This window comes from Strigops habroptila, chromosome 9, assembly GCF_004027225.2.
Source record: "Strigops habroptila isolate Jane chromosome 9, bStrHab1.2.pri, whole genome shotgun sequence".
Lineage (NCBI taxonomy): Eukaryota > Metazoa > Chordata > Aves > Psittaciformes > Psittacidae > Strigops > Strigops habroptila.
In genome coordinates this window covers 17,715,417-17,733,531 of record NC_044285.2, presented here as the reverse complement: position 1 = coordinate 17,733,531, position 18,115 = coordinate 17,715,417, and the positions used below count along the sequence as shown (strand labels likewise).

The 18,115-nt window shown below is 40.3% G+C and overlaps 1 protein-coding gene across 3 annotated transcripts in view; it reads left to right on the top strand.

Moving 5' to 3' along the window:
• The first annotated feature begins 13,275 nt into the window (after nucleotides 1-13,275).
• Nucleotides 13,276-18,115, top strand: part of VPS13C (vacuolar protein sorting 13 homolog C) — an 88,436-nt gene continuing 83,596 nt past the window's right edge. For all 3 annotated transcript variants that reach the window (XM_030497683.1, XM_030497682.1, XM_030497685.1), the window contains exons 1-2: nucleotides 13,276-13,475; nucleotides 15,114-15,157. In XM_030497683.1, coding sequence (XP_030353543.1) covers nucleotides 13,376-13,475; nucleotides 15,114-15,157 — 144 coding nt within the window. In that variant the 5' untranslated portion in view covers nucleotides 13,276-13,375. The remainder of the gene's footprint in view (nucleotides 13,476-15,113; nucleotides 15,158-18,115) is intronic.

Sequence of the window (18,115 nt, the reverse complement as noted above, 5' to 3'; positions counted from 1 at the left end):
AAATATTTGTGAAGCGGATTTAACATCCTTTTGCCAAGTGAATGTATAAAAATAACCTCTGAAAACACATGCTTTTTATAACTTTTCTTGATAAATGGCTCCAGAGCAGCATAGGTAATGCACAGGTACCAGAAACATGAGGAAGCTGATTACAGTTGTAGCTCATAATGCTGGTTATTCAGGTGGTATGACACTTCTTGTCATTGGAGCTGGATTTCAGTCATTTGTAACCTTGTCTAATTATAAGTGTTTGCTCTCGTATTTTCTAGCCTGAATGTTAACCTCAAGCTGCATTTCAGTGGGAAACATTGATCAAAAAGCACAGCCTTCTCTAAGGATCATATTTAGGAGTAAGATCTTGGGTTTTAGTTCTCGTCTCCACAGGCTTTGAAAAATGGTTCCAATACAGCATTGGCATGGCTCTTGCAGCAGGGAGAGACCTCTTGATGTTCTCATGCAAACTAGAAGGCTTTGATGAGTGGTGATTTGCATATCCTCCATGTAGACTTAGATGTTAGTTCCTAAAATCTTTGTCTGTCTTATCTGTTTTGTGCATGCCTGATAAAATGACTTGTTTCTGCTCAAGCTGTGTGTGCATGAACTCTAAAGAGTCATTAAACATGATTCAGCCTATGCATGCAAGTAGAGTCAAACTTTCCCCCTCAAAACTGCTCTCGCCCCAGCACAGAGCTTGTCTTTTTTTATGCTTACCTTGGTCCTCCAGCTAGAGCTTGCTGAATGTATGAGAAGAAGGATGAGTGAAGGCCAAGGGGAGGGAGAGGTGACCTCAGGGAGGTGGCAGGACGTGGCAGCCCTCTGCAGCAGTGGGTAATGACACTGGTAAAATGGTGGTGGCTGGGAGGGACCAGCTCAGCTGGCCAAGGAGTCAGCAGGAAACAGCTCAAAGAACTAGTTCTCTGAGAAGGCAAGAGAAGAGGAGTAGGGAAGAGAGTCAAACTAGGAGAAGAGGCAGAGCAACGGAGATTTGGGAGTTACCATAGCTGCACTGGTCAAAGTAAGGAAACAAACAATAGCAGCAGTGTCTCAAGCAGCAAAACCAGTTTATTGGGTTTGAGGATAAGATATCCCAGGTCAATAGTTTCTTTTCTAACGTGTGCTTTCTGAAAGTTAAGTTCTAAACCAAGCTACTTCAGAAGAATAATATTAACCAGAGCATGATTGCTACCTTAGCAGGAAGCATCCAGGTCTTTCCAGGAGTTAGAATTTTCCCGAGTTATTTCTGAAGGATACTGAGAGAGGGAAATGGCTGGTCACAGTGCTGAGGGTGGGGGGGTTGAGGCAGCCCAGGCAAAGTCACTTAGAGTCAGCGATAATCTGATGAGTGCTGCTTGTAGCCATGGCTGCCTGCAGGTTACATGCATCCAGTTAAGAGTTTCTCAAATCCAAATTATGGAAGAAAGTGAATGAAAAATGAGTACATCATAGCTGCCAGTATTTCTTCAATTTTATCCCCTACCATGTCAAACAAATGATGTAATTTTGCTAGTGCCTTATTTTCAGCTTCCTGTTTCTAAGCTTATTGGCATTTCCTCATGCTGTGCAAAGGTAAAACTAATTTACTCAGAGATTATAGAGTAGTCGGTTTATGTTAGTTTAGGCAGTGATTCAGATTCTGTCTGACATTCAAGATCAACCTCTGCTTCCTTTTGGTTTGTGGATAAATGGGACAGACTTTCCACAGCTATACAGGTAAATTAAGGAACCTTACAGATAAAGCAAGCAAGCAAGAGCACTACTCTCTTAAAAAACTGAATCATGCTTCAAACCAGCAGTTATCAGCCTAACTTTGTGACTGCTGAGCATTCGGAGGATTCCTGGGCTGTGCTTCCATGTCCTGTGCTCCCAGCTATGAGGACGGGGTGTCTTCTTGGCAGCGGCACTAATAAACTGGTAGACCATACATCTTGATACTGAGATAGAAGTAGATGTGAATGGTGATCAGATATTTGTTTTGTGTGGTTTTGCTTTTTGTTTGTTCGGGTTTTGTTGTTGTTTTCTTGTTACCCTCAATATTTGCTATGAGTGAATAGATTTTGCTTTTCCCATCTAGTGTCAGCCTGCCTGCATGTAACAAAGCACCAACAGGTTTTTTTCTCTTGCTTATGTGCAGAGTATGAACCATCATTCAGAGAAAGATATTTCATCAGGCAGCCTCTCCATGTTGGTGGTTTTGGCATAGTGGAGGTGCCTGTTTCTTCTCTGTCGTTTGGCTTGGGCAACTCTGAAGTGTGTAAAAGAGAGGCTGCAAGCAGGATATACACACCTTCAAGGCACAAAGCAATTAATTGTTGCCTTATGCACACAGTTGAGAGGTGAGACTCACAAGTTCCCAGGCTAAGAGAGCTGGCAGGGACCTGGCAGTGAATGAGGTACAACTGTGTGCCTCCCTTGGGACAGGCTCACCCTCAGAATTGGTGAGTTGCCATCCTTGATTCCCTTTTATTTTTCCTTAGGGCTTTATGCCTTTCCAGGAAGTGACCTTTCCCATTTTGACAATCTTTTATCTTTCTTATCTTGTCTGGCTTTAGCTGACATACTGTCTCACAGCTCTTCCTCACAACTTGTTGTGAGACAAGTTTTTGACTAGCTTTAACAGAATTTACACCACAAGAATAAATGGGACAACTCTATTTCCCTTTGCATCAACTCTGTGAGCTTTCATTTCAGTGAATATACTGTAGTAAACATGAACTTTACATTGTCATTTTAAAAGTCCTAACTTGTGTTACATAAGTGGTCCTCAGGGGCTATTAAACATGAAGGTATAATCTTGTTCTGTGTGCTTTTTCTTACTTCATTATTTTAAAAGTAAATATTAACATCATAGAAGCACATCACAGAGGCTCAACTACTGTAAACTTAAAAGGAACAATATTATAATCAAACCAAAATGACAGTTGAGATTAGATCATGTGTTACCAATTATATGCCTTGGATCACCTGTTTATGAAGTCATAAAGGTAGTACAGTGTGTAATCAGTGCATGCCCAACAAAGAGAAGAATTGCTAGTTGTTAATTTTGCATCAGGTGTTTGAAAGAGAAGTCGTTTCCTTTTGGTAAAGGCCTATCTGTAACAGGACTTTAGCATCCTGGGGATTGCTGGTGCCAGGGTTCACTGAAGGGCATTGCCTGGAGAAGAGGATAAATCCTGTTTTCCTAATCTTGAGGCACTACAGAGATCTAAGCAGGCCCTTTGCTGTTTTCTGCTTCAATGCTTTCTTCTGAAAATTTCATTGCAGTTGCAGAGCTATGGTTTATCCTCCTTAGCTATTATTTGCCTTTACCCAAATGAGCACAAAAACTGATGTGCCAAATGGATTTTTCAAGGTAATTCTTCTACATTCACTGAAGTTTTCCAATTTCTGGGTTACCTGAACACTTATTTTCTTTCATTAAAAAAAAAAAAAAAAATTCTAAAATGTTGGAAGCGTATTTTTATAAGCTGCCACCTCTTCTCTTTACAGGATGTGAATGGGTTGTATTTTGGAGTTTGATCTATTTTGTATCCTAGTCTAACACTGTATGGTCATATATTCTTAGTGCTTCTTAAATATTCAGTAAAGAGAAGTGTTTTTCAAAATACTAAGCGAAAAACCATGTATTTTTATATAGCTTATTAGCATGTACTATAAAATGCTAATTTTATAGTAAATTTTCTTTTTTTCTAAAAAAGAAAAAAATTGAAAAGGTTTTTCCTGAAAATCTCATTTCTCACTGAGCTGCCTGATGCCATTATGAGTTATACTGTGCTTTTATCCTTTTCTGAGCGTACCAATTCACAGAAATATTGTAAGTGGCACTTCTGCACACAGTTCAACTCCCCAGTAAACATACCCATCTGCTCAGTGTTTTCCTTCCTGCATAACTTTTACCCCAGTGGCAAAAGCAGGTGACGGAGGGCATCAGGCAAGAGATACAGCTGTTCCTACAGATTGTCTTGCTATAATGAAATCGGAAATCAGGTGATGTCAGTGCTATCAGACGATACCTACGCTGACAATTGCCAGCTAGAGTGCAAGGAGGTGCACGACAGGAAGCTTCAGTGCCTACTGCCTTAAGTACCTAAGTGCCTGGGAACAGTTTTGTTCTTTTCTGGATAGCTCTACCTTGGAGAATGCTTCAATTTAAAACGGCTTTTCTCAAAATTGTGTATTCTCAGAGTAGGTAAAATGAGATGTGCTTATGGGCCAAAGAGCTGTCATGGAAATCGTTGTGACTCCACTGCTTTCAAATACTTTTCTTGGTCTCAAGAGAAGTAGTGTCATCTTCAGGTTTGGCCATTTCAGTGGCAGAGGTATAGAGAATGTTCATATGAAGTTTAGGATAGTGGAAGGATTTTTTTGAGTTGCTTTCCTTTCATGCTGCTGACTCGTTTCAGAAGTAGGATGCTAGCAAAATTCAGCTCTCCAAAGCTACGTATACTCACTGGCTCTGTACTTAGGATGTGAAAATCTCAAGCTTCCAGTTTTACCCCATGGAATTTTCTGATAGCAGCTATCAGTTTCACAGGCCCCACAGCCTCTACAGGGAAGAAATCTCACTGCAGATCAGACAATGTCAATGTCATGGTTTGAATGTTATTCTCTGCTGTTATACTAAAATGTTAAATACAGCACCTGGTCTGCTAGTTGCTGTAATGGCAAGAATTTGTTGTGCTTGTACCATATCTCTTCTCTTCAAAGGAAAACGGACAAACTACAGAGAATCTGTGTTATGTGTGCAGTTGTACCCTACTTACGTGTGCTCAGCTGCCTTGATCCTCTGAGAGCACTATCCCACCAGGGAGTCTGCCATCTCACAGGCTGAATTGTGCTTGGAGGCTGTGTGGCTCCGTGCTGACTCCAGCTTCTCCATGAGAGAGCACAAAACATTTTTCTCCAGAGGGTCAGGAGGTATCTTCCATGTTTGTCAGTCCTTGATTTTTAAAGTGAGGACTGACTGTTCTATTCTTACTAATTGCTTCCCATTTAATGGGAAATATGCTCTTGAAGCAAACTTAAACCCAGGGTAAATCTCATCCTGTGCATTTTAAAGGAGAGGAAAAAGAAATAAATTGAAATGACAAGGATTTGCTGCTTCTCAGAGTTGCAGGAGAAATATTTAATGCTGGGACAAAACTTCTAGGTGTCTAACCAGGACAGAATTTGGTATTATACAAAGGTGAATGAGTTGAATAAGAGCAGCATGGGCAGGCTGGCTGCAAGATGTGCTGGAGATTAACATTTAGGAGTTTCAGCTGGAACAGAAACATTTAGTTTAGTATTTTAAATTATTTTTAAACTGAGATTAAGATAGAGAAATGTTTTAAAGTGAGAGATTTTTGATCTAGCAGTGGAATTCAGATGGATCCCTGTGCCCATGCAGTTAACCCATTTATGTGAATAGGATTTGGTGTAATATGTAAGGTACTAGTCTCTCGATGTGTGTCTGTAGTTCAGGACTGCTACTTTGATTTCTTAAAATGCATAAAGCAAGAGATTTGTCATTCAAATAGTTTAATTTACACAGACTCCTGCAGCACAGCATGCGAGTGCTTAATTCATGTTCATGTTTAATATTTAACAGAGAGCTTCTTTGTTACAGTAACAACGGGGAAAAAAGTACATATGGTTCACTGCTGTCAAAAATAAAGACGTAGAAGCACGGTAAGCAGAGACTCTTAATTTCTTTCTCATCTGCCAACTACGACCTTTCACCTAAAAAAACCCTCACCAACTGTAAAAGGTAGTTGCTATGCTGTTATTTTTATTAGATATTATTAAATAGCTTTTACTTCCTTCTGATAAGGGACAGCTTAAAATATGTACAACAACTTAAAATACAATTTCTGTTCACAAGCTTCAGCCTTTCTAAGTCACATGCTGACTGTTTCATGAGAAAGGCAAGCTCATGAAATGAGGCTAAATGGATAAATAGCTTTATTATTGAATGCTGGTGTTTCAGACTGTGGAGTATGCCAAAAATGAAGGATTTTTATTTCCCAATATTTTCTACAAATAGTTAACAAATCTGTAGTGCAGGCCAGGTTGCCTTTACTGCTTCCTAAGCAGGGTGCTTTTTTGTTTCATTTTTACTGGAAAGCATTTTATTCATATTGTAATAAAGGACACGGAAAAGGAAGCAGCACTAATTTGTAGGAGAGCTGTAACAAATAAGGAGCCTCTCTGCTGAGAAAGACGAAGGTGGGGAACAGAGCAGTAGAGATGGTTTCCCTGGATTTTCTCTGCCCGGGGTGACGTAGTTTGATGCTGAATACACATAAGAAGAGGGAATGTGACAGCTGGCTTTGCCCCGCACCAGGGGCCTGGCTGCAGCAGTTAATGAAGGGGAGGCTGCTGTGTGCATGGTGTTTTTGGGACCACTGAGGCAGAGCTTAGGGACACTCTGTCATTTGGCATGCTTTTCTTTCTCATAACAACCACTGGGATCAGTGATAAGCACTGAGATCAACACCAGTGTGTTTGTCAATTAGATTCTGTACAGACAGGACACCTATCTGCCTAAACTACATTGTCATCAAATTCTTCTTGAATGAAGGTAAACATGAAGAGGTCTGAGCCACAAATTGCTGAGAATACTGTGGCACACAAAATGCTGGGAAGAACTCTTAACATGTGTTGACTTTGTATATTGTACCTACATTGGTTCTAAGTGCTAATACAGGTTTAGACTTACAGAAGAGAAAAAAGAATCACACATGGTGTTTGTCTTGTTGTGTAATGTACATTCATTGCCATGAGAGCTAAATACTGCCAAGAAGAAACATCTGCAGACAACAGCTCTTTGGAATAATCCCTGCTGTTTAAGGTTTATTTTGGAAGCAGCCAATCTTTATTCAGAGAGGAGTTTTTTTAGTTTTTTTTTCCTGTGACTTAAGCAGTGGCTTTGCTTGGTGACCTGGCCGACCGTGCAGTTGGAGTAATGCTTTAGCAAATAAGGTAGTGTATGCTCATGTTTTCAGCCTCCACTAAGATCTTGAAAATTGTAGGGCATCTTATAAACAGATACTGTAAAAAGTAGGTGACAGCAAGCATTTTGTATTTCCTGTTCCTTAGATAATGAGGTTTTCTTTTAGCTAAAAGCAACACTATGTAGTTCAGCAATGTCTGGGGTAAGAGGGACTTCTGTGAGAAGAAAGTAACTCTTACTTTTGACTTTTTTAGTTCATAGTAAATGGGATATCTGGAATTTTTCTTTACTGTATTATTTAAGGACTCACCTCCACATCTGGGAATTCACTAACTCTGTTAGTAAACAGGAACTGTGCAACATCCTACTGTCCTTAACTATTTCCAAATCAAACTTTGGCTGATAATAGATAAGTGATTGTGCCACCTCTCAGCCTCCCATTCTTTAGTATCAGTCAGCACTTTTCCAGAAAAGCCACTCAGAAAATTTATCTGGAACAATTCTCTCATTTATGTCTTAGTGGGTTTTGCTGGAGGACCCTTCCAATGTCCAAATGTGCAAATGACTAAAATTTTTAGCAAGTGAAATGGCTTGGCTTTGGATTAATAGGTATTTACATGTGCTTTCATAAATAATAAGTGCAAGTACTTTTCTAATGAATGAAATTACACTTATAATTTAAAGGCAAATATGTTTAATCCAGACTAGAGTGTTATTGCTTCCTTCCCGTTCAAAGGCAACATATTCACTAAAACAAGTGGATTTTTATTTCAACCAATTTTCTTACATAGCTAGTGGCTTTTTCATCTTCACAGCACATCACTGAAGAAAAAAGCTGATTCTTAGAAATACCATCAAATAAAGCCCTCATAAAAAATGAAGTTAGAGTCTTCTTATGATAGAACTTCGCTGTTTTTTGAAGATTCCCTGGCTCAGGATAAAAGACAGCAATGTAATTTGTATTTCAAATCTTAGTGTGACATGCATGTCATTAATACTGGTAAGACAGACTAAGCCTCTTGGCTTAGAAATTTCATGCAGAAATGCAGATTCTAATTAATAAATCTCTTAGATGCAGAAAAGGTGCAGTAGATAAAGGAAACGATTCTTCAAACTTCCTTGCAAACCACCTATCATAGTCAGATTGTCTATGGAGCTACCCTTATATGTGGATGCAGCATTATTTATTACCATGAGGTATCTACACTATGCTGTCCTTGTTCGTCATCCCATGAAAGCTATGAACAGCTTTGAGTCTAGGCTTTTAACAACAGTCAGTGGGAATGCCATTTTTTAATCTAGATTTCTCTGAAAACTTGTTCACAGTAGCCAGTGAGGAGAATTTTACGCAAGGTTTGTCTTGAGGGGATAGTGGGAAAGGGTGCACATTTATTTATGTAGAAACAGATGTGGTATTTTTAATAGGGGAAAAGTGTAATCATTGTGTTAGAATTTAGGCAAAGTATCTAGCTTTAAATTATTCTGAGAATTAAACCCAGGGTTTCTCCAGATGACTGAGGTTATTTTTATGAATAAAGATCAACTTTGTCCTTTTGTAAAAAGGCTGTGCCCCGGTGTTAGTAGCTGAAGTTAACATTGGCTTCATATACTGACATGCTTCCATGTGTGTATCACTTAGTTCTTATGTATCAATGCCTGGCAAGGCGCTTTTATTTTATTGTTCCATCACAGAGAGAGGACACACTGAAACAGATCATAGCTTTTGGCAGATCTGGCTTCTTCAAGGCTCTCCGCTGAGAACTGGGAGTCTCCAGTTGTCACAGGGGAAAAGGGAAAGCAGATAGCTATGTGTCGGCATCTTGTTAGTGCTTCAGATATCTTAACATATCTTGATCTGTTGGGTTTACTTACTGCTTATGTAATTGAGATGTGTTGCAAAATTTTCTGATTTTGCTAAGTAATAGAAGTTATTCTAACTGTTCTGCTATTCTAGTTCTTGTTATTTGGGTGTTTAGTATTTGATATAATTGCTGAGACACCTTTTTCCCCCTTTATTTTCTGCAAATGCATTCAGCATTAATGAAATCCCCTGTGCACTCCTTAAAAACAAGCTTAAAAACAGTGAAAAATAAAGTTACTGTGAAAATTTTAAACAAAAATGTAAATAAAATGAAAACCAATATCAAATACTATTATTTCCACAGAATACTGAACTTTTCTTTAGAAGAGGCAATACAGCAAAATCATCAATACTGATCTCTTCCATCTGTTAAGTCCAAAAATATGTGCCTTAATTACATAGTTACTTTTGGGACTGTAACAATCAAAAATGGCAGCAAAGGAAATTCTCATTAGCTAAAAGGAATGAAATACCCCTCATAATCAGGGTGGGTAAGGAACAGGTTGCTCAGAGAGGCTGTGGCATAACCAGCTTTTGGAGATGTTCAAAACTTGTCCAAACACAGCTCTTGCCAACCTGATCTAACTCATCACTCCTCTCTGTAGGCTTTGTGATGAGAGCTGGTGCCCCATTAGCTGGCTGATTTCCCAACTGCTAATAGGCATGCACTCTGTTTCGTGAGGTACAGTGATAAAATTTGCCATCTGTTCACTGGCCAACAGTCAGATGGTAGGAGCTGGAGATTTTGTAATATTAATGCAGTAAAATAGGAGAAGATAGCTTGGTTATTGAGCTATCAAGCCACGTCAGATTAGCATTAGAATTGCTATTATTTATTTATGCATGGAAGATTGTGTAACAGGCAACACTAAACAAGTACTTGTTGTTGCATTGTGTACTCTATTCATAAAACTGAAGCTTTAACTGATACTTTCAATACAGATTTCCTGCCTTTTTCAGACTTCATTTTTCATAAAGGCTTTCCTAAAAGGCCACATAAATAGCAAAACCATGAAGTTAAGCATTCATGTTGTATTTATGTCTTCTTTTTAGTAAATTATTATGCAGTGATGGAGTCACCAAATGCTCTTATTTAATGAAGTGCTGCGATAATACACAAGGAGTGTCTACACATCAACCAGGACATGTTGTTTTTGATGACTTTAAGCTGAGTGAAACTACTGATTCCATTGATATTTATCAAGCCAGTCATGTCTATTCAATACTGGTATTTAGAAAAAATGGGCAGAATGCATGGTTTTTTCCCTGAGGCGAATGAACATTATCTGTGTATTCAGACAATGGTAAGCAAATACCAAAATTTCTGTTTGTCCTGTATCTGTTCTTGTAAATGCAGCAACTCCTACGTCATGTAACTGTGAATGAGGTTTTTTGGGGGTTGTTTTTGTTTGTTCCCCCCCTTCATTTTGGATTATCTATTTCATTGAGAACACATAAGGAATGGTACCTACCAACAAATGGAGTTGTGTTAATGTCATAAGTGGCATCCTATCTGTAAGGGAGGCTCAGGAACACCAACAAAGTGCTTGGTAATGGAGGTGCAAAAATATGTATCTTTGTTTTCAAGTAATATCTCAGTACTTAAAGTAACCACACATATGGTTGATAAAATATCTATTAAAACTGCCACCTTCACAGTTTTTGCATTCTTAATTCCATACCATTTTTTTTAATTTAAAAGAATAATCTCTGTAGGTTTTACTGAAGCAGGCTATAAGGCTATATGACACAGATGTGACTTGCTGGGTTCTTTTCCAGGTGAAATTACATTACTTCAGGGGCAATTCTTTGATCCACTTGGTCATATATTCATGTTCAGTAGGAAAACATGTTTGTAAAGAGCAGTAGAAATCTCATTTACTCAAATATATGCTCTATCAAGATGATTTAAAAAATTCATGGAGTTCTTGAAGTTCTTTAGGCAAACATTTTAGTAAACTAGGAAAGTATTTAACCACATGGAAGCTATTTTATTATGGTTTTCAACACCCTTTATAGTTGTGACTTTTTGTTTTGCTGTGCAGAAATTATGACTGTTATGAAAAGTGAAGTAGAAAATGGCTGTGTTGTATAATTGTATATGTTGTATGTTCAATTGTATAATTGTATGTTCTATAATTATATAGAACATGCAATGCCATTGATTTGCACAATTGTTCTTATATTTACATACACTAAGAGCACGAGCTGCCACTGATTAGCCAGTACTTTTGCTCAAACCTTAGTTATTCACCTGTGGTTTGTATATACAAAAGCATAATAAGATAAAATCTTTTAAAACTTCGTTAAAAGAAAAAATGAAATGAAAGTTTGTTACCTAACAGAAACACAGCAGGAGCTCTATTCACAATTCCTTGTCATGTTTTCTTGCATTGCCACTTTCCTATGGTAGGAATGGCTTTGAACAGCCAACACTGCACAAAAGAATGAAACAAATAAAACATAAATTGCCAGTTTCTATAGTTTACCCTAATTAGCAATTTGTCTTCCTATCTGAAACTAAACAGATCATAAAATGAGAATACAGGAATTTTTGACTAAAACTACTTCGAACACTAGGATATGCAGAAATCAATTAAGTGGTGAAGAACTTTTAAGGCACTATAGAAGATAAGTTGTATTAACATGTCAGTTAAGGTTAAAAAAATTGTCAGGAATGAATTTGACTTTGGAAAACAAGAGAAAATGGCATGAAAGCACTTGTTCAATAAAATTAATGTCATGTTGCTCAGGAATTTCAGGGAACACTTCTGTAAGAGTGTTGCTTTATTCTAGAAATCAGTGCAACCTCTTCTTATGATGGAAAACCCCAAACCTTCCAAATGCAGTTTGTCTCTGTGACAAACATTAGGGTAAGTCACTAGCTAGAATATATATAGTTAGATATGTCCAGCCCTTAGCTGTAGAGATACACATAATTGGAGTGGTCTTTGGAGGCTGACAGTTTGTATTGCCAGACAAGAAAAAAAGTTTTGGGTTGATGATTTTGGTTCTCAGCTCTGCCTTAAGACTGTAAACCCTTTCCATAATAGCTGGTCTCTTCTTGTTGCATTACTCCCATTTACTGGGGCAAAAGTGTGCTTGGTACCTGGCATTCACAATTCCCTTCTACCCCTTCCCTCCATAACTTAGAAACTTACTAGAGAGGCTCTAGTCAATGCTGATTTTTTTTTTTTTTTGATAGCTTTATTTAAAATAATTTACACCATGCCTTATTCTTCCACAGTTTTAGACAATTTCAATGCCATCCACGTATAAAAAACCTGTAGTGTTGAGATTACACTGTTAAAGTAATCGTGTCAGAATCACCACGTTTAGTTTGAAGGTACAGAGACAGAGTTAGGGTCCTTGAAATCACCTCTGGGGTGCCACCACAGCTACAGTTCTCATAAAGGACGAAACCAGCACTTACAAGCCAACATAAAACCGATTTTCCTCCTTTCAGGCATAGCCGTGTTTTGCAAAAGGACTAGAATGCACCATGCTCAGGTGATTTTGAGCATTAATAAAGCATCTGTTAGTGCTTGGGCAAGAACTGCCGTAGCAGGTGGGAGGAGAAAAGCTTCTTAAACTATCTGCGGTTTTGTAACATCTTTTTGCATTTTTGCGTTGATACATCGTAGCCTTCACTCTTACAGAGGAGGGCACAAGGAGACTCTTTACGCTGATGGACCTCCCTGGCATTACCATGCATCTCCAGCATTCAGCACTCCGACCTCCCCAGTCAAACCTGCATCTGGGCCATTGTGTTTAACAGCCACTGCAGGCCTGAATTCTGGTCTTTGTGGCTTTAGTCTGACTTATCCACTGAATCTTTCATTTTAAAAATGCTTGCAGGAAAGGTAGGCATATATATGCACTGTAATGGGGTGCAGGTGTGGCATTTGTCTCTTAAAAATGTGTAAAAAAGGTGCTAAATAACAAATCTTGTGCTGCTTGCATGCTCTGGACTGGATCCTATGGCGTATTCCATATCCAACAAACTGAAATTTGACATTGTTCTTCCCAAGATCCAAGCAGGGCGCTGTGGATGCACCTCACCTGCAGCAGAGGGAGCTCGCTGTACCTCAGGTGTACACAGCTTTGGGCGGGAACCGCCTGAGGGGCGCCAGGCCCGCCAGCCTCCCGTCACCGCGCGGGCCGCGGCGGAGGCGGGATGGGGGCGCCGGTGGCACACGGCGGTTTCCGCCCCTTGAGGACTCGGGGAACCGCGGGCTGCAGCCGCGCTCCGGCAGCGGCACCTCACCTCACCGCGCGGGGGCGCCGCCCGCCGCAGTGCGCCTGTTCGGCACCGCCGCTTTGGGGCGCCACCGGCTTTGCCAGCCCGGGGCTCCCCGCCACGCTCCGGCCCTTGGCCTCAGCAAACGCACCCGGGCACCGCCGCGCAGCCGCTCCGCGCTCTCCCCTCGCCCCTTGCGCACAGCTCCGCCCCGCGTCGGGCTGCCCCCGCCCCGTCAGCTGACTGCCGGGGCCGCGCCCGGCGCTGTCAGGCCGCCCCCTCCTCTCGCCGCTCTCTGGTGCCGGTGGGCCGCGGCGCGGGCGCAGGGGAGCCCGCCTCCGCCATGGTGCTGGAGTCGGTGGTGGCGGATCTGCTGAACCGCTTCCTGGGCGACTATGTGGAGAACCTGAACAAGTCTCAGCTCAAGCTGGGCATATGGGGGGGTAAGGAGCCCCTTCGCTCTCCCGCCCCGCTTCCGCGGCGCGGCGGGGCCGCTGCTGTCACTGAGGGGGGTGGGAGGGGAACTGGTTTCGTTGGCTGCGGTCTCCCCGTGAGGGGTTGGCGGGCTGAGGCACCGCCGTCCTCTCTGAGGGGCGGTCGGTCTGTAGTTTGCCTCCCCCTGTGAGGAGGGGGCGAGCCGCGGCCCCTCGTGAGGGGCGGGCGGTCAGCGTGTGGCCGCAGGCTCCCCTCGCTGTGATAGACCGTCCGTGCCCGTGGCCTCTGCCCCTCTCCCTCTTTCCCGCCCTTCCTCCTCGTGAGGGGCGGGCGGTCGATCGATGGGGTCGGTGTGTGGCGGCTCCCCGCTTCCCCCAGCGGCGAGCTCTGCCCGGCGGCGGCCGGAGGGTCCGGCTGTTGATTTAAGGGAAGCTGGAGAGAGATCCAAGCTCAGTGACAGGGCTCCAGCTTGTAGGGGGAGAAAGAGCGAAGTTGGGGTCCCAGCTGTGGCAGTTGGTGAGGCGAGGTGTGGGTGCACATCGCTACTTTCGGGGTGCTCTGAGGCAGGAATCCGTCGGCAAGGGAAAACAATCCCAACTTTTTTTTATTGAGAGTACACTGCGTGGAAGCACAAGTGTGCTCGGGGGTCTGTCTGCTGCGTGGTGGAGCGTGGCGAGGATTCTACATGGCAGCCCTAGGAGGAGGGCAGGCCTTGGTTGTGGTGCTTGGGGAGCTGTGTGTCTCACCTGCTAAAATAATGTGTATTAAACAGATGTGATGGTGCAATAGTGTGGAGTAGCAATGCTCAGTGAGCATACACACACGTCGGTTTGATACCCTGCAGGCATGCAAAGGAACAGTTGAAGTACTGACGAAGTTTGACATGGTTTAGTTGGGGACTCAGCAGTCCTGGGCTAAAGGTTGGACTTGATGATCTTAAGGGTCTTTTCCAACCTAGTTGGTTCTATGATTCTATACTGTCTGGAGAAGTCTGGCTATTTTAGGTGCCTTCCATATGTAAAGACTTTTCTTGTCATCTTATTTTTGGTTTTGCCATGGTAGTAAGTATTTTAACATTTATAAATTAATAATACCTCTATTATCAAATATAGCTCTGAGGAATCTGGCATTAAAGCACTAAGAGGTATATTATATGTGCTTTTCTCAGGTATAATTCTATGTGCCAGCATTCCCTTTGGAAATCCTATTATACTGCCTGTGACAGTTAATGTGTTTGTGAAAATAGGCGTGTGTTTTTGTGGCTCTGTGATTCATGATTTTTGTTATGGGAAATCAAAAACAAGATGCAGTTTTCCTAGTTTATGCTACCTTGATAGGACTGTGATTATCATTCACAATGAAGTGAATACCAAGAAGGATTTCCTATTATTGTAGGTGAATTTAATGGAATAGAAACATGCAGACATGTGAGAGGCATCTATAATCTCTTCCACCATGAAATTTTGTCTGAATAATCAGTGTTAATGACTCCTACAAAGTAGACATTTATCGTGCTATTCTCTACCTGGAGTAAGTTTTTCAGATTTTATAACATGTACTTGCAAGGGTTGTAGTTGTGTTCCTTGTTCTAACTTACATAATAGTTGAAGTCACTTGTTCTGTACTTCTCTTTTTCTTCTAAATAGGTAATGTGGCACTTGACAATTTACAGATAAAGGAGAATGCACTAGTAAGTATTCTAATAATTTTAAAATTGCTTTTATGGGTCTAAAGACTAAGACATAGGATAAAATATTGTAGTGTTATGTTACCCAGTATGCATTCTTTACTGGTCATTGGAAGTAAGTCCTTGCTTAACTGCTTCTAGTTTTGCTCGTTACTTGAACAGAGAGAGAAAAGAAGCTATGGTTAAAAAGGTAAGTGTACTCCTTCAGAAGAGAAGTTAGCAACAGGATTTTCAAGTTTCCCCCTGTTATGCATGCATGCATTTAGAACCTGTTCTAGTATTTGAGGCTTGAAATAATAAGATGCATCAAAAAAAAAGCATGCATCAAAAGGAGCATGGCCAGCGGGTCGAGAGAGGGGATTTTCCTCCTTGGCTCTCATGAGGACCCCCTCTGCAGTCCTGCATCCAGCTCTGGGGCAACAACACAGGAGAGATGTGGAGCTGTTGGAGCGAGTCCAGAGGAGGCCACGAAGATGCTGTGAGGGTTGGAGCCCCTCTGCCATGGAGACAGGCTGAGAGAGCTGGGCTGGTTCAGCGTGGAAAAAAGAAGGCTCTGGGGAGACCTTTTTTCCTCATTTTTAAGTCCACATGCTAGATGTTTGTATGTTTCTGAATGATTTACTAGATCTAATGGTTTGGCATAGGCCTACATATGACTGAGAGAGTCTCACTGCAGTTTTCAGTGTGCTTCAGATTTCAATAAAGTGTTACTCTTCTGTGAATTGGAAACCTGTTGCATCTTTGTATGGCCTAACCACTGGTTTCTCTTCATTATTTTGAAGTTTCCTGTTTTACCTGCCCTTTTCATCTATTCCTGATAACTTTGTTGTACTTGAAAAGTTTTGATGCAAGTATCTTCATAATCTGGTAGTTAAAAAAAGGAAGGAAGGAAGTGTTATCTGCTTTGTACACGTCTTTCATTCTTGTGATTGTTGATTACGCTTCTAGGAGTTCTGACTTACAAAAATGCACAGTCATCTGTGTGACTGACCCGGGCTGAGAGCGAGCAGAGGCAAATTCAAGAACTAAAACCAAGGGATGTTTCTGACTGCTTTACAATTGCAATTTATTAGATTTCTATGCAAAAGTAATTAATGGAAGGTTGATGTTGAACACCATTTTTAGAGAAGTAGCCTATACCTTTCTGAAAAGGAAGGGATTAAAAGAATATGATATGGTCCAACTTTTTCTTTCCTAGTTTGCCTGTCTGCTGCTGTCTGGACTGATTTTGTTTTCCTCTTGAGGTTTTCCACCAGAAAATAACTAACTTTTAATTTTTGCATGTAGATACTGTACTTTACAAAGGTGAGAGAAGAAATTCCTTAGGAAAAGGGAGATGAGCAAGTTGTTAGTTCTAGTGTTATGCTTGCTGAAAGTGGTTTTTTTCCTTAGTCATAGTAAAAGAGCATTTCATTAAAATGGAAGTTTGTCAGACCTTACTCAGAATTTAGCCTTCAGCTCATGCAAAGTCAATTTAAGACTAAGATTTCTAAAGTAAAATTGTACAAAATTATTTTACAAATGAATTCTTATTAACCTTGAAAAAGTAACCATTTAACTATTCTTTTTTTTTTCCTCCAAAACATGTTAGAAAAAGAGTTTGCTGACACAAATTGCTGAAGTGTCATTCTGTGAAATATGTACTTCTGTCTTTTGAGGCTTTTGTTTTGTTTTGCATGACTTCACTTATAAAAATACAGGAGTATAATGGGGCAGTTGCTATTAATATTCCTTTTTTACTTTGTTAAAAACTTGTGGTAGTAATGAATTCTTTCAAATGGATTTCTTCAGCTTTATCCTATTTTTCAATCATAATGAAAAATGGCTGGTGGCAGACTATGACCTAAGCTCTTTAGAAACTTGTTACATATTTCTCAGCTTATGTTGTTAGTCATTATCATCAAAAACCTTAACCTCTGAGCTTCTTGTCAATTTGTATCCAGTATCCAGTTGGTCACAGCTTTTAAAATCTTCAAAGCTAATATTGCCTGTTTCTTCTCAGTTATAGTCTTGACGTATTTTCAGTAAATCATCTTTTTGTGGTGTTAACATCCAACCCCAATGCTCTCATGGTTTTTAATTTATGGGCCATTTATGCAGTATTACATGAAGTAGATTTGGTTGGTGGAGCAGTCTTCTGCTCCTGACTGTTTTAAAAGCAGAGATCTTTCTTTGCTCTCACAGTTTGTTTCATCCTCTTCTTAATGTCTGTTCTTACCACTAAAAAGAAAGTTTAGAGATGAAACTATTTTAAGTGAGTCTGTTTGCTCTTTCTCTTCTGATATATTTCAATAAAAAATTAAAAAACTTACAAGAAAGCTTCCAGTTAAATTTATTGACCAGATTTTTAACATGTAGCAGCCTGCAGGAAGAAATATTTGGGAGGTGCTGAAGAATAGTTGTCACTGTGAGAAATCTAAAACTTTATGAAAAGTTTCTAGGACTATGCAGTTATAACCAGAAAAGGGTTAAAATATTCCATTGCTCTTGCTTTTCAGTTGTTTCTTCAAGGTACCAAAAAAGAACAAGCCATGGAATGTCACTTTTAATCAAAATAGGTTGATGTGAGGCTCCTAAGTGCAGCTTAGAAAGCTTTTTAAAAACTTTGCAAATCTGGCAGAAATGTTAATTTGGTTATTAATCTCTTTTTTTGGAGCAGCCCTTTTAAATGATTTTAAATTGTTGGAAATGTGGTGGTCAAGGTTGTTTTCTGGTACAAGGCAAGAGAGAAGTGGTTAGTATCCATCTCATTTGGGAAAATGGGTTTCCTTTTTATAATCTTTGAGGGTATGATTTATCCTCAGGTCTTTGAATTGTGGTTAGCTTGTTTGAAAAGAACACTGAAGTGGAAGACATTTCTGGAAGCTTAATGTTTTGACTTCTTAATCTTTCCATTTATTTATTTTCTCCTGTTCTCTCTTTACTTTGCCCCTCTTTTTATGTTCTTGATATTCCTATGGT